The sequence below is a fragment of the Centruroides sculpturatus genome, unplaced genomic scaffold (assembly GCF_000671375.1).
Source record: "Centruroides sculpturatus isolate CEXI.00-Female unplaced genomic scaffold, Cexi_2.0 scaffold141, whole genome shotgun sequence".
In the NCBI taxonomy this organism is placed as follows: domain Eukaryota; kingdom Metazoa; phylum Arthropoda; class Arachnida; order Scorpiones; family Buthidae; genus Centruroides; species Centruroides sculpturatus.
This window is the reverse complement of record NW_019384430.1, coordinates 7,314-29,648: the sequence shown is the minus strand read 5'-3', so window position 1 is coordinate 29,648 and position 22,335 is coordinate 7,314. Positions and strand designations below refer to the sequence as shown.

The 22,335-nt window shown below is 31.5% G+C and overlaps 1 protein-coding gene across 1 annotated transcript in view; it reads left to right on the top strand.

The window, feature by feature from the left end:
- LOC111619693 (high mobility group protein B3-like) overlaps nucleotides 1-22,335 on the top strand; it is a gene marked incomplete at its 3' end in the record, with an annotated part of 43,076 nt that overhangs the window by 13,433 nt on the left and 7,308 nt on the right. The window contains exons 2-5 of the mRNA XM_023361463.1: nucleotides 2,833-3,248; nucleotides 11,422-11,532; nucleotides 15,607-15,745; nucleotides 21,707-21,816. Coding sequence (XP_023217231.1) covers nucleotides 2,833-3,248; nucleotides 11,422-11,532; nucleotides 15,607-15,745; nucleotides 21,707-21,816 — 776 coding nt within the window. The remainder of the gene's footprint in view (nucleotides 1-2,832; nucleotides 3,249-11,421; nucleotides 11,533-15,606; nucleotides 15,746-21,706; nucleotides 21,817-22,335) is intronic.

Genomic DNA, 22,335 nt, shown 5'->3' with positions numbered 1-22,335 from the left:
GAAAACGGGGGACCTAATTCTTGCATTCTGTGAAAACGGGTAAGATTGGCTATAATGTAATTATCTTAATCTTCACTATCGTTTCTTTTTGCCCAACGAAGCGGGTCCTTGCAGCTAGATTCTAGATTACTTAGAAAAATAGTCTTTTATATATANACGTGTTTTGGAAATGTTGAGTGGAATTAGTCTAGAATCGGTTAATTTTATAGAAGAAAACCTTTCAAACAGCCTTAGTCCGTAAAGTTCCCACCTATCGGGCTGCGATTGGCTCATGTATTTAATCGTTCCTACAACGTAATTTTCGGTTAGCATGGAACGTATCTAAGTGTTATAGGGGGGTCTACTGTACATACAAATAAAGACTCAGCGAAGCGGGTCCTTGCAGCTAGTATATATATATTGTACATAAACTTAATTTTAAGTAACTTTCCTTTGTCTCTCTCATCTCATGGTAATTGAACATCCATGCAATAGTTCTGCTACAGGTTATTCTGCTTTCCACAATCAATACAGTGTTTTCTGAAACAGTTAACTTATATTGAATTTTAGATTATTAAAAAATATATCAAAACTACTAGCTTTAATTTTCAATTTTGACAGTAATTTAAATAGAAATTCCATTATAAGGAGAATTTTCCATATAGTTTTTGGAGTGTGCTACTCTTCAGACTCTCATATTTTCATTACATAAAATTTAATATTGATAAAATCAGTTTCACTAAACTAGAAATATATTATAATACTATTTTATATTTTTCCTAGTATAAATTACTGTGAAATAAATGTTAGAAAATTGTAACAGACAACAAAAATGATTAAATTAATATAATCATACAATTTTTAATTAATCTATGTTGAAGATGAGTATTTTTACAGTTAATTTTTATAAAAATTAATTTTTCAGTAAGATTTTATATATTATTTTCTTTGATTTATAGAACAGATGAAATGTCTTGTTTTATGATTCATATAAGTAAAAATATTTTTTAATAGCTGGAATTTCTTGGATAAAATCACATAAATACACCTTTCATACTTTTCCAGCAATAACTTAAATCACAGAACAAACATTTTCAGTCCAATGTACAGGCCTGCTTCAGATTAGAAGTCATTCCAAAAATGAGAGAGTTATGTTGAGTTCTAAAGTCGAACAATTTGAATATTCTATGGTGTTATTTATTAAATGTACAAAAATTAAGAACTGTAGATGCCATCAACATCTATAATGTGGCATCAAAGGACTTTGCAATAACAATAGAAAAAAACCTTAACATATCACAAGTTTGACAAACTTTACTCTCTAACCATATTTCTAACAGACAATAAGATATAAATCATCCAATTCCTTGTGGTTGAGATTTATATTTTATATGAATTTATATACATATTTATTATAATTTAATTTATATAATTATCCAATGTAATTTTTAAATTTTATTTAAATGTGTAAATACCAAATTGCAACATATGAATTTTAAACAATGCCATAGAATATTCAAATTATTTCACTTCAGAACTCAACATAACTCTTTCATTTTTGAATGACTTTTAACCTGAAACAGGCCTGTAAATTGAACTGAAAATATTTGTTCTGTGATTAGTTATTGCTGGAAAAATATGAAAAGTGTGTTTTGTAATTTTTATTTTATAACTTATAAATATAAACAAATATATATGACTTTTATAGACTAATGGTGCACAAACTATTTTCATTTCCAACCCTCCCATTTTGTGTAAAATTTTGTTGCAACCCCTGGATAGACAGTAGATGTTTGCTCTGCTGTGACTATACTGTTGCATTGAAAGCTAAATATGCATATGTAAACATATGTTTCTGTTGCAGTATCACTATCGGTATCACTATGTCTGTTTGCCTACTAGTTGCTGAAATATAGGTATTAGGTACTATACTAATACAGACAATTGTTTTTGTAAAAAAATATAGTTTTTATAGATAGTTGTTTATAGTTTTTATAAATAATATAATTTTATCTTATTATTTTATTGGTACCTGATACTTGTTGAAGAAAAGCCTTATATTTTTTATTGTTAAATAAATTTCTTTGAATTTGGCGACCCCTAGAGGGATCTTGACCCATGGGTTATGCACCACTATTATAGACTATACATACATACAGCTAAAATTATTATATTTCTAATCAACAGTACCTTTCACACATTTCCAGCAGCCATTTCTTGGAAATGTGCGAGAGATGCTGTTGATTAGTAACATAACTTTTACTTATCTGTAATGAAACTATTACTTAAAATTATGAATTAAATTTTAATTTTATTTCCAGATATACATTTTTATTTTAAAAAAAAAACAAATATTCACTTATAGAAATTTATCATTGTCGCTGGATTAAATGTTTCTTTCGAGTTGCTCAACTTTGTCTTTAAATCCAAATACAGAATTAGAATAATGATAAAGTTTAAAAAAAATACAAAATTAAAAAAAAATCAAAGCATGTTTTGTAGAATTTTTGAATAATTAAGGACAGATTTTCAAGTTAAGAACAAGTCTTTCATCTTTTACATCATCCACCACTTTCCTTGATTGTTGTCCCAACCACCTCTTTCCTGTCTTACACTATCATTCTTCTTACATCCTTTTATGCCTGAAGACAGTCCATTAACCTGATGTAAATCACTTGCATTTCCCCAAACTGTTACCCACTGTTATAGGTGTATTAATTAAATTATAAATGAATATTTGTTTTTTTTTCTAATTAATTCACCAAGTTAAATATTTATAAATAAATTTTAATATTTATTAACTTATACTTTGTTGTTGTTGTTTTTATTTTGATTTATTGCTGTTTTTATTAGATGATTTATATTGCAATATATCACCTTCTACAGAATATGATTATCATCGTGCCATGGCACATCATGCTAATGTTACTTCTTCTTCAAGTAACTCTTCATTACAATCGCCAATGGGACAACTACAAATGATGCCAGCTGGATTAAATCTCTCAGTAAATTCTAATCAAGGAATGCAGGCAATAATATCTAACACTGTTAACAATAATGTTGGTCATAACATGATGCGTTGTAGTAATATGTATGATGGCAATATCGGATGTAAAGGTATATATGGAGGAGGAAATAAATCGAAAGCAAAGAAACCAAAAGTCAATAAAGATGGAATTCCAGCACCTAAAAGAGCAATAACAGCATACATTAATTTTACTCAATGGTATCGTGAAGAAATTAAGAAGACTGGGAGATCAATTCCAAAGGTAAGAATAGAATTTTGATATATACATGTATTTAACAAAATCTTACAATAACAAGTAAATATAATTTCTTTACTAAACTAAACACAGATTACTGTTGGATTTGGATAATAAATAACTTTTTTGAATGTTTCAAAAAATTTATTATTGAAATGTATGAGGAAATGAAGTTTTATAGTATAAATATTTGTGGGATCTGCGAATATCTGTAGGATGATATTCGAAGGAATGAATAAAAAAGATTACCACGAAAGGAGGAGACGAGTACAATACAGAATCAAACAAAATTTATATATCAAAAATATAGTCCAGATTACAACACAGGAAGTTGGTGTAGGCCTGGCACGTGGCGGTCAACACAAAGAGTCCACACAATACACTCGTAGGACGCACCTTCCACTCGAACACCAAGAACCAGAATGCCGAATTTCTGTTTTCCCACCATATATATACCACCTTCACCTACACTGTGCTGCCACACAAAAACCGCCCAAAAACAAACAAAAAAAAATTTTTTTTTTTTTTTTTTACAATACAATAACCACATTGGCAGTATACAAAAACTATACATACATACATACATACATACATACATACATACATACATACATACACAAAAAGGAAATAAATCCGAAGCGAAAGAAAACAAAAAAAAAATTTTTTTTTACACGACGAAGACGATAACACCGACTAACAATATATACCAGGATGACACATATTACTCATGACCAGTTCAGCTAGAATAGGAGATAATGGGGAGCCCATTGGTGCCCCTTGTGTTTGTTTATATATTTTTCCATTAAATTAGAAATAATTATTTTGAGTAATAAGGCAAAGAGCTTCACGTAGGTGTAAAACGTGTGAGGCTGGGTAACTAGAATTGAGGAATAGGATATTTGTCAGCATGATGGCCTCGAAATACAGAACAGAAGGATATAAAGAAATAACATCTATTTTGTAAAATCGGTAGGAACTAGAGTGGAGATTTCCTAATTTTTGTAAGATGGTACATTTGGCTTTGGTGGAGGCTGTTGTTACAAGCTCAGAATGTGGGATTAAGGATGTGATATGTTTTGCTAGCACAGCTTCAAGATGATACGTGGGATGGGAACGTTTGTTGACCAATGGTCTTAACGGCCATTATGGTTTATGGGGTTTGGCCTCAAAAAATAATCTGGGGCATGCAACGTTCGATGGAGAATTGAGAGGACCAGATAAAGATTCTACAATTCCTGGTAATGCAATAACTTTGCACACTTTACTTAACACAGTGGAAATAGGATCTTGTTTTAGTACTATTGATCTGGAATGTTTGAGGAACTCATTAGCTCTATTGAGGAAATCTTTGTTTCTGCATAGAACAAAACATTTGTCTTTGTCAGCTACTAACAATTTTAAGTTATTCGATTCAAGAAAAGATTTTACCATTTTTGGAGTTCTCATATTTGCCCTTATGGTTTTAGGGGAATGCATCGGTGCTATAGCAGTCAACGTAGAAAGATCTAATTTAGGTTGCAAATCTGGACTTTTTGTGCTCTTTATGGCCGCAATAATAGGAGTTACAGTTGTGAATAATTTTGGTTAGGAATAGTATAAACTTTGGCCCCTTTATTAGGGTTTGGTGGATATTCTCTGGTACCATATTGTCAGTAAAATTGTGATAAGGAACTTCCATGGTTTGTTGTCTTATGTGAGTAGTTGAGTGTAACCACTGGAACTTTTTGTTGAGTTTCTTCCTAATTTGGCAAGCTTTTTTGTTGGCTATATTCCTAATTTTATCCAATTGTTGGTATAGAATATTTGCATCACACAGTTTTCCAAAACATATATGGGCCAGGTACAATTGCTTTTCTTTATCTACTGTTGCTTTACGTTTGCTTTTTATTAATCTTGCTAGAAGTTTACATTCAATTTGAGGTAATATGGTGCGTACTTCTTTTGGGAAGGAATCATATTTGATCGCTATGCACTTTGGAATAAGGTTGGTTTTCTGACATTTTAGTAAAAACCATAATTGTGCTTGAAGCTTTAACCATGTAATTCTTGTCTTTAGTAAAGAAAAGAAGTGCTTTCTATTATTTTCCATGATATAATAAGTTTGCACTTCATGCCGACATATACTATTACAGTATTAGAACACTTACGTGCAGTGGTGTTACAGGAGTGGAGTTCCGGTTACGGAAATTTATCCGACTTTTGGAGAACAGTTTTATCCGCTAGCACTTTCAGTAGTGTAAAACCACCATCATCAGGCGGTACATAGAATTCAATAGTTTAAGCTTTCCGAACGATATTTCCAACGGTTCAGCTGATTATGGTTTTCGAACATTATTTAAAGGTTCTTACATCATATCGCATAGAAATGATGATAGATAAATATTAAAATGAGAAATGTCTGTAAAAGAAATATTTACATAAATAATTACAATTCTATGCTGTTTATTTTGTAATAAATATTACAAAGTAAACAGCATAGAATTGTAGTTATATGATACAATAATTATATTTGATTCTGATGAAACTGTGTTGTAGTTTACTTTGCTTTATACAGACACACTATGGTGTATTTTTTCAAAACACTTGGCAAATCATTCATCTCTTAATAAAGAGATGAATGATTTGCCAAGTGTTTTGAAAAACACCGCAGTGTGTCTGTATAAAGCAAGATATTTTAATAAATTTGCATTATTAATTGTGATTGTCCAGTAACTGTTCTGAGCAATTACTGGAAATTTAAGAAATATTCAAAAATATTAATATGTTACATTGATAAGCTGAATTAAACTTGAAAAACATTTAATATGTTTAAATAAAAAGACAGCAACTCATCAAACTTTTGTTTTGATTAAAGTGAGATGATTGCCAAATTATCAGGTCAGGTTATGATTAGGATAAGTTAATAACTAGATACAAATTAATTTCTCTAGAGGTAGTTGGTTAAGCTGACATCTCATGATAATTATAATAATTTAATTTATAATTTAGAATTTCTAGAAAAAGAATCATCCTGGAATGGAAATAAGACCCACAACTTGTACTTACTGTACCAATGTGTTGCCAGTTACACTATCCAGACCTCTTTCAGATTTTCACTTCCAAAACTATTAATTTAGATATAACCATATAGATCACTTATAGTACAAACTAGAGACAGCTTTAAGAGCCCAAGGTCCTTCTCTTTGGCATTCAGCCAGTTATTGCTGTACCCAAGCATGATGTATATATGAGCTGTTGATTTTGAAAGTGGGTATAGTGATATGGGACTTACTAGTCCCCACAAGTGCAATTTATGTTATATATATAAATACTAGCTGTTACCTGTGACTTCACCCGTGCAGATTTTGCAAGCAAACCCCATTTATATTCAGTATTTCAACAACCATAGTAATTGTTATATAACACCTACTGCTGAGAATGGTGAGAATTTCTGCGAATCAAATGAACTGTTTTCAATTTGATCAATTTTCTGGAACGTTTACAATCATTCTATAATCGAACCAATATGCAATAACAAATTCAAATTTAAAACGGTTCAAACATTTGGTTAAAAAATCAAAATATATGAAAATATTTATAACAATGTCTGAAATGTTATAAATTTTATACACCTAAGTATTCAGTGAAGACTAAATGTAGTTGAAAACAAAAAATTGCATCTAAAATAGTACAGTAGAAGCTGTTCTTCAGGTTAAGCCTTAGTCCTCTCCCTCTCCTCCCCACAGGAGTAATTTCCAAAAATCCCTTCTTAGTGTGTATTCTCATGGTGTACCCTACTAAAACATAGTTGAAAACAAAAAATTGCATCTAAAATAGTACAGTACATTCTTCAGGTTAAGCCTTAATCCTCTCCTCCTGCGGGGGAATTTCCAAAAATCCCTTCTTAGTGTGCATTTTCATGACGTACACTAACTGTTATCAAATTTCACCTTTTTAGGTTCAGCAGTTTGCTCTGGGCGATGATGAATCTGTCAATCACTCAGTCAGTCAGGACAAGTAATTTTATATATTTAGATGTATGCTACTCTATGGTATATACTTTGTCGAATTTATATATATATGTTATTTTATTTATTATTCTAAGAATGCTAAAGTTTAAAAAAAAAATTTAAAAAGAATGTTAAAAGAAAAAGTTTTAAAAAAATTTGAAAATTGAAAAGTGAATGTTCTAAATTTGGAACACAGAAACAGAATGGGATTCGAAGGTTGTAAGGGTTAAGAAAAGGTTCGTTATTGTTTAGAGAATTAAAGAAATGTTTCAAATCCTTCTTGTTCGAAGGTTTTTCTTTTAGAAAAGGACCTGTGGTGATAGAAGATCACCTACAATGGGACAAGTCCATTTTATGAAAAAAATAGTTAAAGCTAATTTTTATTACAAATTAACATAAAATTTTGTTTTTTATCAAGTCACAATAAATATCTTTTAATATCAGTATAAATTTGTTACTACTGTAGTAATCTGTACCGTCAATGAAATTTATTGTGTGTTGATTTTGAAAATGAGGCAAGTCCACTCTAAAGAAAAATATAAAGATATGATGAATTTATTACCTTATGTACTACCCATTCATCATGAATACTTTAAAAATCTGCACCATCTAAACTAAGAAATATAATTATATGCATGCAACTTATTACTAAATATATTTTCTTATTTTATCCATTTTTTCCTATAAAATTAAATTTATTTTTTGTTTTATTGTAGCTTTTTGAAAAAAGTATGAAATGTTGAAATGAAATAAGTAAATAAATAAAATATTCAATTTTGTTTTATAATTACATTCCATTCAAAGAAAATCAATGTTTTCAACAAAACATTGCTTTTGAAAGTTAGGCAAGTGCATTGGCACATACCAAAACCATGATTTTTTTCACCTAACACGGATAACCATTATTGTCATATTAAATTTACATGAAATAAGACCAAAAAAATATAAAATAAGTCTATTATTGTTTACGAATATTTTTAAACCCATTCAAATGCAAACCATTAAATATCTAGCAATAACATAACATAGACTTGCCCCACTTTCAAAATAACAGCTCATGTGTGTGTGTATATTTCAACAAACCTAATTTTTGAGTGATCTGTATGATTATATTTAAATAATAGTTCAGTCCCACTATCTCAGACAGAGGTCCAGATAGTTGGACTGGCAACATATCTGCATGGTAAGTGGAAGTTGTAGATTCATGTCCTGCTCCAAGCTGATTCTTTTCTTCCATAAGTTAAAAATAAAATTATCAAGAGATGGTGATTTAATCATATACTTCTAAACAAATTACTTTGTATCTAATTGTTAACTTAACTTAATAATAGCCCACATAGATAATTTAGCAGATTATCTGGCTTTAAATAAAAATATCTCTATTAATATGCTTTCTTACCACACCGGGTTGTATAACTTCACAACCAACAACTGTCTACCCTTAACCATTAACCGGTGCAAAATTCTTTAAAATCGGAATTTTTTCGAAAAATAGCACGTTACGTTTTTTCAAAAACATTCGAATTAAAGAATCCGGTTATAACGAAAGATATAAAGAAGTAAGCCTGAAGAAGATCCCAGGAGGAGAATCGAAAACGTTCGCCGATTTTAAAGAATTTCGCACCGGTTAATGGTTAAGGGTAGACAGTTGTTGGTTGTGAAAATATCTCTATATAATCAATTAGTGATTTTATATGAGTTTCCTGATCTCCCAACTTAAAATTGTTATCTGCTGCCTTCTGATGTTTGAATATAATTAAGTAGTAATATATTTATCAGAGCTTTGTCATTTCACTTCTGTCTTAGCCTACTAGTAGTATTAACATAGTAGTTCTAGAGGAGCCAGATAGTCTTGTATCAGTTGTGAATATAGAAGTATAGTTTATACTTGTACATTTAACTGTATTGTTAGTTATTAATAGAATATAAAATAGTTTTGTTAAACAATACAGTTTCTTGACTATAGTTATCTTGGTCCATTATAGAATTGTTGTTATGACCACAGGAAAATATTGTAACATTAGGTGAATTAATTATTGATTTCTTTTAGTATCTTTTATTGTTTAAAAAAATGGAATAATAGTAAGAAGAATTGTTTCAATATGGCTGCATGCTGTATAGTACCATAGGGATTTTTATTCCTTTAATGAGGATTTTTGACAGAAAAATCACAAAAATAAATATATTAAACTTGATTTTGACCTACTCTACAATATATATATTTTTTATGTACAGTAGAACCTCCATTATCCGGATTTTCAATTATCCAGATTGTTCAAAATAAACAAAAATTTTACGAATTTGCTGATTTGCACTTGGCGAATTACGAAACTGTTTATGTACATGATGGAATGCATAACTTTGTTTGTTTCAACAACGTCTCACCCAGCACAGTGGTTGTAAACTCTTAAATATATTTTACTTAGTAATAAAAATGTAACTTGACATACGTATTTATAAATAATTTATATTCAAATTACATCATTTCTATGACCAAGGGCAGCGTAAGGCATGGACGACGTGGGCCACCGCCTATGCCACGCAGTCCGAAGGGCCTCGCGCCTCGTAGGTTTATGCATTACTTAAAAGCCGCGAACGCGACAAAAAAATTTTACTCGTCATAAAACGATAAATAGTTTGTCATATTTTTATTCATAAAAATGCAGTTTCAACTAGTTTTTATTTTATAAATTCCATCTTCTTGCGCCACCAGAGGGCCTTTTAAACAATAGGTAGTCTGTTAGCGTTGGTCGGTAGTAGTCCAAATTCAATATGAACGTTTGTTTCTTGAAAATTTGATCACGATTTAGACACAGTATTTACTTTTAATATTACCGATATGTCATCGAAAAGAAAATATGTTGTATTATCATTAAAAGACAAATTAGTTTCAATTATCCAAATTTTTCCTTATCCGGACTACCTTCATCTCCAATTAGTCTGGATAATCGAGGTTCTACTGTATATACAAAAACTATGCATTAAAATGGCTGACGGCCACATTACATTAAATACATTTAAATTTGTCTATTTATAAGATATTAAGAAATGGTAAGTATGCCATTAATGCCTACAATGCACCAGGGGTGTATAGTATACCTGTGAGGGATAACAGATTTCATAGAGATCTGGTGTACATTAGTTCAACTAATAGATCTCTTAAAAAATGGTGGAACAGCATAAGTATGATATACAAAACAAAAAGCAGACCACTGCCCTAGCAATATATGCTTCTGACACTGACATAGAAGCTAAATTACAGCTAGCCAGTCTTATTAGATGCACCCTTTGCACTGATCAAATCAAAATTTTAGAAGCTCCAGAAATTTTTAAAGCTAAACTAAAGGAGAGTGTATCAATTTTAAGAAGGGGCAAACATATTGCATGCTTGGCAGTCTTTTTTTGACAATCCAGACAATATTTATAAAAAATAAGAAATCAATTATTTCACTTAAGATTTATGAAAAAAAATGTGTATATTAACTTTTATTTTAAATTTAAAGTTAATGTTAACACTTAGGTGTGAATTATGTTGCATAATTGTTCTAATGTTTATACTTCTGATGATTTTAAAATATTTAAATTTGAATGTTTAGCATTCTAATTATATCGAATGTTTTTTGACCTGACACAGATTCCAAGGGGATCGAAAACATTTGTCATAACATATTTAAATTAAATTATATTTGCTGGTATACTTTGAAGGATTTAGTGGTGTTATTTCATAATTGTTTTTTTTCTTTCCATATATATTTCTCAATGTTAATTAATTAATTAAAATAAAAACAGCATTAAGTTATGAATAAAATGTGAGGGATGCAACAACAAGTGGGCCCACCAACAGCGAAAGGGGAAACTTGGAGAGACACGTGGTGGATACGACCCAATCAGGGTGTGTACCTGGGGTGAGAGATTTATCGGAGGGTGTGGGAGTTAGGGACGGAAGTGAAGGAGGAGAGGGTAAAAACGAGAAAGGGAACGCAGTTGAACCGTTCTTCGCCCGCGCTTGACATCGTTGACCGTTAACTGTGTAACCAGCCGTACGAATAATAAAGTGTCTCATCCGTATTCTCATCCGTAGTCTCATCCTTTCGGGTTATTGCGCATAGACACGACATAAAATTACATGAACAGTTAACTCAAGTTTTAAATGCAAATTTTATGTATTATAAAATTTAATTATTGAATAGATTGGAGAATTTGGGAAAGAATGTGCAAATAAATGGAATTCTATGAAAGATGAAGATAAACAACCATTTCTTGATGTAGCAGCAAAAGACAGAGAGCGTTACAGAAAAGAGGTAATATTTCAAAATTTTATGTTAATTAATATATTTATTGAATAATTTTTAAGTCATTTAATAGTAATAATATAAAAGCTGTCATCTGTGTGTGTGTGTGAATTCCTTATAACTTCTGCAATTTTTGTCCAATCCAGATGAGATTTTGGCTATATTCATTTTATGATCTTGTAGTGTTCGTAAAAGTGGTACAGAATGGTCCACAAACGAAAAGTACAGAAAGGACAATTACAGTCGACCCCCCTATAATTATGGTCCCTATAATTACGACTCCTATAAAACTACGAAAAAATTGTGATCGGTAACCGTAAAAAACAGTAAAAATTCCCTATAATTACCTCAAACTTCATCGGGCAGCCGAACTACTTTCCCGCCATCCGTAGCGCCACGCTACAGAGAGATTTCTATCGTCTGGACAATATTATATAAATTATATATAAATTAGGTACTGTATATATAATTATATATTAACTTATTGTAACTTTGTTATAATTAAATATATAATTTCCGCCGTCTAGCGTGGCGCCACGCTACGGAGATTTTTACGCTAACTATCGTCTGTCAGTATGTAAATTAGGTACCGTAAGTCTAATACAGTACTGTAATTTTATACATTTCTTGTGAAAGAAACATTTCTTATTCAACGGCGATTAAAATTATTTATATTAATGATGTCTCCGAAGTTCAAGGAACTATTCGCAGAAAAATAAGTTATTAGAAATCGGCCGCGGTTTGCTGAGCTGTTCCGCTACGAAAACAATGTTCAGCAATGGCGATGTCGAATGGTGACACTCGGTAAGTAATCCTACAATTTTTTATTTATAGCGTACTTTATACGGATTATTTCCAAAAAAAATATACGTATTTTGGAAATGTTGAGTCGGATTAGTCTAGAATTGATTAATTTTATGGAAGAAAACCTTTCAATCAGCCGTAGTCCGTAAACTTGACACGTGTCGGGCTGTGATTGGAACGACTCGTAAGAAATCGGATTCCTAAAGAATGGAACGTATCTCTATCTTATAGGGGGGTCGACTGTATAACAATATTCACGGTCCCTTTATTTCACTTTGAACAAAAAGGTTATGTAAGGAATCCCAACTGATTTGGTGATAATTTGCAATCCAGCGTGATTTACATGAAGAAGTCTTTGTTTCAAACAAAGCACGATAGCATATCTTTCCTGATCGCGTGGCAATTAATTTCTAGTAAGCGCGTAACTAAACCTAACTTAATTCTAACTTAAATCTAACTTAATTATAAGGAAATAATGAGGAAGATAAAATAGTGGAAAGGAATAAGAAATGAGGAGATGATTCACCCGGGGTTTCTATATATCAGGTTGATATGCACTTTGGGTAGGACCTGGGTTCTATTATGGTGACTTCTGTCTTCAGGATCCATTTTTCTCTATCACTTATTGAGGTTCTCTCTTACTTCAAACTATCTATCTTGGTCCCTCACTGGATTATCTCGAACTTCTGTCCTCTTTACAAAACTTCGTTCGGAGCTCCTTGTGACATGTCCGACTCCCTCCAGGTCTAGATGAAAAGTGTCTTATCTCTCAGCTGCTATTCCCCAGGCCACACTCTTTCTATTATCTTCCCTGATTCTTAGAACAGCTAATCCTACCCAAAGGCAATAATGGTCGTTGGAAAGTTTAGGAAAAGAGAGAACAAAGAAACAAAGAAAAGGCTAAGACTAACTAAAATTAATAAATACAAATATACAATATTATGGCCTAAGGCCACAATCTGACAGAAAGTATAGGCTACTTATTTTGAGGAAATATTAGCTGTAGAATAAACATTTTATTGATTTCAGATTGGTGATTGCACTTATTGCAGTATTGCAGTGATGTCAGGACTTTCTTTCTGAACTTAGTGCATGTGCTATGTTAATCCGCATTCTTTGTTTTTAACAAGACATGTACAAAAGAGGAGTGTTCCTGTAGGAAGCCTGCTATCAGGAGATTTATGTGAATTAGTTTGTGGGTTCCCAGACGAGGTTCAAACTCAAGTAAACCATGAGATTCTTGCGCAACACAAGATGTAAACAACGAGACTCGGAACTGTTTGAGTATGTGTCAAACTATCTGTCAAGGTTTTAGCGGAAGACAAACTCTAACACGAGCGCTCATAAATAGGTAGATCATTGACTTGCAAGTCTATAAAATGTTGGCTGAGAGAAAACTTTTCAAACAAAAAAGAGGGGAATTTTTGATAGATGAAAGATGAAAATGATCGTTAAATTCTTAGACGTCAAAAAATGGTATAAACAATGGCCTGAATTATGAGTGCAGGTGTTACTGTTTTATAAACAGTCACCGAGCAGAGTCGACAAAGAGGTATCAGATGGACACCTTGAATCGGACCTTTCCCACGATCTGAAAAAGTTTCGTCTTGCACCTGGAGACAAAGGAGAGACCAATCAGGAAGAAAGGAATGGGATGAGGGACCAATCCAAAATGCGAATAGTGGGGAAAAAACTATAAAAATCAGAACTTCAAGGTCGAAGAGGAGTCTCCTCTGGATTAAGCCTACAGTTGTGCTTTATCTATTGTGTTGTACTACCACCAATTACCTAGGACGCCGCAGCTTAACATTGAACATCTGCATCGTCCACCCGGGCTACGACCGATCACTCGAACGCTCAACATTTCATAGGAACACCGATATTTTGGAATTGTCCAATATCAATGTAAGCATGAATTCGAACAAATAAATGGGTTTTCTCTTGTAAAACACTTGTTCTTCATTTGCCTCCTTTGCCACAACCCACATACGCGGTTTCCCTTAGGCTCATTCTGATGCAGGATAAACTGTACTCCCCTTATAGTCGGCAACCTGGAATCCAAACTTTAGTCAAATTCTTGCATAATATACAAGGTCTGTTCAAAAAGTATCGGACCTTTGGTCGGCAAAAATAAATTTATTAACTTTGAGGAACAAAACCCTAATTCCCTTCAAAGTAGTCTCCTTGGTAATGTATACACTTCTCCCAGCGTTCCTGCCATTGGTGGAAACACTGCTAGAACGCATCTTTTGGAATGGCCATCAGCCGGTCCATCGGATTCCGCACGATGTCTTCTCTCGACTAAATCCGGGTTCCTGTTAGCGGCATTTTCAGCTTGGGAAATAGCCAAAGGTCACACGGAGCCATGTGGGGAGAGTACGGAGCGTGACAAACCACAGGAGTATTGTGTTTGGCGATGAAAGCCCGAATCAGATGCACAGAATGGGCGGATGCGTTATCACGATGGAGCTGCCAAGTTTTGATCGACCACAGATCCGGTCGTTTGCGTCGCACTGTATCGGAAAGACAACGAAGGACCTCCTGGTAGTACTCCTTTGCAATGGTTTGGTGGTACTCACTTGTGGTGCATACTCACGACACACCACCCCACGAGAGTCGAAAAAACCGTCAACATGACCTTTGATATTGCTGCGGACCTGCCGCGCTTTTTTTGGCCTCGAGGATCGTCCCCGAAAGCCTGCTGAATCTTGCGAATGGTTTACACTCGGGTATCGCCAAGGTTTTTGGCAAAATTTGATGTAATATCGCTGCTCACGTTGTTCAGTCATTTTCCAGCTTAGTGGAATCCGACGAGAGCGCACTACATGACCTCACTCATAGGCCGATTGCCAACGACTGACGCTTCCTGCAGGCGGGAAAAAATTCAGGGCTGTGCATGACTGTCCCCTCCACAACTCCACTGAAGGAGGCCTCTCGTGCATCATTGGTTTACACGGAAAAAAAAAGGTCCGATACTTTTTGAACAGACCTCGTACTATACTACTTTATATGCACTATGTGGATGACATTTTAATAATTTGAAAGGAGAAAATACTGAAATCACCAAAGATGACATATGGGCTTTTAATCATAACCAATACGGTTTAATGCTAAAGTTAGACCAATATAGCAATAAACAAATGCATTTTTTAAAATCTTTAACTTGGAATTAATTTTAATACATTAATTTAAATTTTTGTAGTATTTCATTACTAGTGTTACTAATGTTGAAATTACAAAAATGAATATTGAATTTTATTATTTTTAATTTTTATTTAGATGGCAATTTTTAAACCTGCAAAAGACACAAATAAACCAAAACGTCCAGGAACAGCATTTATGCTGTTTATGGCAGACTTTAGAAAAGAAATGGCTGGTAAAGAACCAGAAGGAGGTGTTGCAGCTTTGGCTAAACTTGGTATGTAAGAAGCTTTAAAAAGTGATTTTTAATAATTGTTGTAGATAGTATTTATGTGCATGTGTTGAGATATAAATTTTATTGCATTAAATGTAATGATAGAATTTAGAAAAAATAATTTTATTTACAGTTGGTTACACATCCTAAACAATANCATCAATTATCCGAAAGTCAATTATCCAAAACGTCAATTATCCGAAAGAATTCCAGTGGGCAAATTTAAATTTTCGCTAGTGCTGTGGCACTGCAATCTTTGGTTATATCTTGGGCTACTCAAATATTTTATGTTTTTGATACTAAATTAACTTCTGGAATATTACTTTTTATTGTTTTTATATTTTTCAATATATTTATTTTGTTTGTACAAAATAAAAAAAATAATTTTTAACGATACAATAGTCTTCATTAGGCTTAACATCGACGAAAATTCAACGTGAAGCGACACGCAACAGAGAAAAATTTCAACATCGGATACGTTAAACTATTTTTTTGTACATAATCGGTTATCCGAAATATCAGTTATCTGAACAACCCCAGTCCCCAATTGATTCGGATAATCGACGCTCTACTGTATTTATAATTGAAGACAAAGTCAAATCACAATGATATTTGAATAAATTTGAAAGAAAAAGTCTATAAAAATAGCATAAAAAATGATTTTGTGTAAATAGCATTTTAATTGGAGAAAATATTATATATTTTTTTTATCTGTTCTATATAATGTCTAAAATATATATGAGGGTCATCCCAGAAGTACCCAATCTGATATATAAATGGCAGTAGTTGTTTGAAAAAATTACTGTGGTCGAAAGTATCAACCTTATAAAGCTTAAGTTTGAAGTTTGAAGACACTAAGTTGTTTAGTATTTGTTTGACAGCCATCAATAGTGAATGATCTCATTGAATTTTTAAACATGGAAAAAATTGGTCATTGTTATGTGATACAGTACTTTCAATTGAAAGGTTTCAGTCCAACCAATATTAAAGCTGAGCTAGATTTTACTTTGGGTGAGTCTTCTCCCTCGTTTACAACAATAAAATATTGGGTGGCAGAGTTTAAACAAGGCCATTTGAGCTGCCAAGCTGAACATCACAGTGGTTGACCAAGTGAGATGATCACTCCAGAAATGGTGAAGAAATGGTGAAAAAATCCACAAAATGGTATTGGATGACCGTTTACTCAAAGTGCAAGAGCTAGCAGACATAGTAGGCATTTTAAAAAGTGCTGTACATTGCATTTTGACTGAAAATTTGGACATGAGAAAGCTGTGCACAACATGGGTGCCGCGTTTGCTCACAATGGAACAAAAACAGCATCGTGAGGATGTTTCAATCGAGTGTTTGGCGATGTTTCGCAACAACAAAGCCAAGTTTTTTGTCAATTCATAACTATGGATGAAACATGGGTCCATCACTTCACACCTGAGATGAAAGAACAGTTGAAACAATGGACTGAAAGGGGAGAATCAGCTCCAAAGAAGGCGAAGACAGTTCCATCTGCTGGCAAGGTCATGGCATCAGTTTTTTGGGATGCATATGGGATAATTTTCATTGATTATCTTCAAAAAGAAAAAACAATCTATGGCAAGTATTTTGCAAACTTATTGCAGTGCTTGAGTGATGAAATCAAGAAAAAACAGCCACATTTGGCAAAAAAGAAAGTGTTGTTTCATCAAGACAACACACCATCTGTTATTGCGATGGCCAAAATCAATGAGTTAAGATTCGAATTGCTTCCTCACACATCCTATTCACCAGATTTAGCCCCCTCGGATTGTTTTCTCTTTCTAAACTTGAAAAAATGGCTTGGTGGTAAAAGATTTGCTAACAATGACAAGGTGGGGTCTGCGGTTGATGGCTATTTTGAGAAGCTCGACAGTTCTCACTATAAACAGGGTATCAAAGCTATTGAACATCACTGGGAAAAATGTATTGAGCTAAAAGGAGACTATGTTGAAAAATAAAGATATGTTTTCCCAAATTTTTTGTGTCTTCTTTATTAGGTTGGGTACTTCTGGGACTAACCTTGTATATATATATATATATATATATACGAGGTACCTTTCAAACTATAAATACATTTTAAAATTTATTGTAGATATTCCTAGAGCTTTCAAATAACTTAAGTATTAATAAGTTTAAATGAAGATGTAATTTTTACAACACTTGCATTTGATGGTCAAATTATTTGTTGTGTTGTGTATATATTTCGGACCTATTGGTCCCTCATCAGCTAGTTTACAGCCAACGATTTTTAAAACAAAATATTAAAAATTACTACAATTTATAAATTTCTGACAATAAAACAAAATAATCAAGATACTGTAAATTACTTTATTTTGTTTTATTGTCGGAAATTTATAAATTGTAGTAATTTTTAATATTTTGTTTTAAAAATTGTTGTCCGAAACACAATTATATCGTGTAAATGTGTACAGGTGACAAATAAAGACTATTTTTTCTGATTACTTCGCTTAAATTTGCAGAATAAGTCACTGATATAATAAGTCCTGTTAATAAAATAAGTCCTAGTAGACATCTTATCAATACATAATAAACATGTATTACATGTTTCCTTTTTCATTGCCTTTAATTGACTAACCCAGCATAATTCCAGGAATGTTTTGAAGCTATCTTGTAGTACTTTGATACTCATAAATTTCTTATCATGTATAAAATTATGAGCATAAAAGTACTATATATAAAATTTTGGGGTATTTTGCAGATTTTTTTTTCCTATTTTGATTTCAATAACAACAAAATTATTTGTGAAAATTAACTGTTGTCTGTATAACCTATCAGCTTCTTAAATTCAGTGTTGTGGAGCAGCATTGCTGCTTTTGTACAAGAGCACTGCAAAAGTAATTCATTTTTGTGATGTAATGCCTTGTTTGGGAGATAAAATTAATGATTTAATTTTAGTGTATGCAGCTTCTAAAGTAGATGTTAAAACATTGTAATCTCTTTGTAGACTTCATATTGTAACAAGGAATACAAAAACCTTATAAACTGCAGCCAAATTTATTATCAATTTCAAACATTTTCGGTCATCTTTAATGACCTTTATCGAGAATGAATGAAAATCGAATGCTGACTGATTTGTATTAACGATAAATGCATCTTGGAACGCTTTTTAAAAAAACTTTTAGTGTGTAATCTCGTGCCTTTGGGTTACCATTGTAAGTGGGCATAAATAAAATAAGATAAAATAATAAAAACTGATAAGATACATTAATAAATACATAGATGAAAATAAAATAAAATAAAAATAAAACACGAGCATAAAAGTAAAGCAAAAACATTAATGCATATGTAGCTAGAATGCATACTTAATATGCATGTTTTTCTAAATGTCTTCTCACTATTTACAAAACATTTTAAATGTACAAGTTTTGTCAAATCTGATTTTATTTTACTAATGAGTATTTTCAAAGAAAAATAAATACAAACAGAATATCAATTCATGGTGATCAAAACCTTATAACTTTACTGTCTTATCATATAAGAAGTCAACTTTGCATGTACTGTACACTGTGGATGCAGACATTGTTGTTGCAGCAAAAATGCAACTGAAATGAGCACTGTTGATATAACCTCAAACCAGTGAGATCATAGAGAGGATTGCTGCATGCAGTGCTTAGTTTAAAACACCCTGTATGTTTTTAGTAAAAAAAAAATAAAACAAATAAAACTTTCATACTTTAATAAGAGATTTCATACTTTCTCTTTTTAGCTGTCAGGTAAAGGAATCCTATTTATAAATACAATTTTATTGCTTAACCTTTGGATAAAGTTAGGGACTGCCTGTATATGAATTCTATTTTAAATTTACTTTTCTTTCTTTCATTCTCTCTCAGTTCATCAAATACTAAAATATCTTAATATTTTATGAATACAGCATTAAAATTAATATTAGAGATGGGCAAATACTAGAAAGTATTTGAGATTCAAGATCTCAAATACAGTAGAGCCTCGAAAACTCGGCACTCGATAACCCGGCACTCCGGATAACTCGCCCACACCCTGGCAGGGCAAAAAAATCCTTAGTTAATTAATTTTCATTATAGACAGCTTTATAAAAATATAAAAGCTCTCATAAAGTATTTTTCTGAGGTCTGTCTTATCAGGTAAATTACTGAACGCAATGTGTTCATTAATTTTCATTTTCATGTAGTAACGGCTCTATGTCTTAGTAAAGGACGTACTTTTCCTTTGTTTAAGGGTATTTGGGCAGTTTATTCTCTGTTGTATTCTCAAGTAAACAATACATACAAGTACAGTATAGTATTTTCTGAGGAAACACTCATACTTATTTTTTTAACCCCATTCCCGATAACCTGGCATTTTCACAAACTCGGCCACCCTTCGGTCCACATTAGGCCGAGTTTTCGAGGCTCTACTGTATTATGTTTATAAAACCTCCAATATTGTGCCATATGTACAGTTACAGTGGCAGATTCAGAAGCACCAAAGGGGAACTAACTCAAAAATTTTAAATATTTGAATAATTAATAAATATCTTTTATTAACATGTGCATGACAAACATATTGCAGGTGGTCTGATAAACCTTTCCTGGATTCAGTAAACTAATTGAACTTGCCAAATAATTGCAGAATTTAACTTATTCTAAATTTAAATTGTTTTTCATGAATATAATATTATAAAAATTAGTAATTATCTATATTTAATTAATGTGTGTTATTGTATTTGTTTGTGTTGCGACTTTCTTTTTTTGAACTTATTCTTGTGACTTTTCCTAGATTCAATAAACCATATTTGCCATCATAATTGTTTTGAAAACAATGTTTTGAAGTTTGAACAAATAAATTTTAATTTTGTTTGTGTCACTGTTATATCCTTGTAATTGACAGTATGTATGGACAGCAGCTTTGGTTTAATTTGTGACAAGAAACAAAGTAGGCTTGATCCCAAATATTTTCAAATTCTTGTTTCTTAAGTAAAAATCTGCAGTAGGTGAGAACGAGAACATTATTCTTAATCTATTATAGTTAAGATAAGAGTACTAAAAAGACAACTTTGAGTCTTAAAGTCAAAATTAAAAGTTTGAAGTTTCATTTCTTAAAATTTGATAAATTTTTTCTTTCAACTTTTTGTTTTACTTTATTAATTTATTAATATATTGAAATAAACAAAACAAGCTAAATGATAAATATTAAATAAATAATTAATCAAATAAATTATATAAGGTAAATTCACTAAGTATTTGGAATATATATAAATAATAACAACTCAAAGCCCAAGTGGTATACAATACATAACCAAACGATCGCCTAAATATCTTCGGGCCAGTTCTTTTATTCCAGAAGGTTCTAAATTTATTTAATAATTTATTTATTTAATTATAATTATTAATTTACTTAAGAGATGGCGCCTAGCGTCTACCTCTAATGTCATATTACTTTATACCAATCATTTAATTAGCCATATTATAGTCCAATATTTAGGCGATCGTTTGGTGATGTATTGTATATATAAATATACATTCTTCTTCCAGAAATTCTAAATTAAAAAATTAATTTATTATAATTATTAAAATTAACACAAGATCCTGGCATAACTGCCTACCTCTAGACAAATTAGTTTCTAATCACTAACTTGGCTATATAATAGCCCAATAATTTGGCAATTGTTTGGTTTCTATTTAGAGTAATTGAAATCTGATTAATATTCAAATTTGAGAAAAGTGATATTCACCCATCTCCTAATTAATATTTATTTCTTAAATACTGTAATAAAAGAATCCTAATAATATAACTAAATTTCATAAAGAAACAATAACATAAGTTTAAATTTATATATCAAAATATGTAACATTGTATGTGATGAATAGTTGCATAATTTTATTTTGAAATTAATATCTAAGCTATAAAAAATGAGTGTAGATAGTCCATATACTTTTTTAATATATATGTCCTTTGGTTTATATATATGTATTACAGCTGGAGAAAGATGGAGGGGAATGTCTGAAGAAGATAAACGGCCATATGTTGAAAAACAAAATGAGGAGAGAGTTCGCTATGAACAGTCTATGGAAGAGTATAGAAGAAAAGTAAGTTTTTGTGATAACTAATTATGCAATAAACAAAGATATTTCTTTAAAAAACCTCAAAAACTAGAAGAGGATATAAATACTCACAGACCCCCTTTGTACTGAATCCAGCAGATAGCTGTATAGTAAAAAACAAAAGTTTTTGATCACTTTCAGAGATATTCATCAAGTTATTATGTTTTCATAAATTGAACGCTCTTATTTAAATATCTTTTTTAAAACAGAACAGTTGTCTGTGAGTATTTATAAAGCTTTTTTTAAGTAGTCAAAAAAATAAATAAATATTTTATATTATTGGGTTGTTCGGAAAGTAATTTCGTTTTTTCCATGGAAAAAATCACAATATTTTTATAATAAATAAATATTTTATTGAATTATATATCGACCATTTTGGTCAAATACCTGTTGTCATCATTTCTGGTAGTAGCATGATTTCACATTCATAAAAGTTTTGATCATTGCTTACAAAAAACTGATCCAAGTGATTTTTGACATTGTCATTTCAAGTAAATGTCTTAC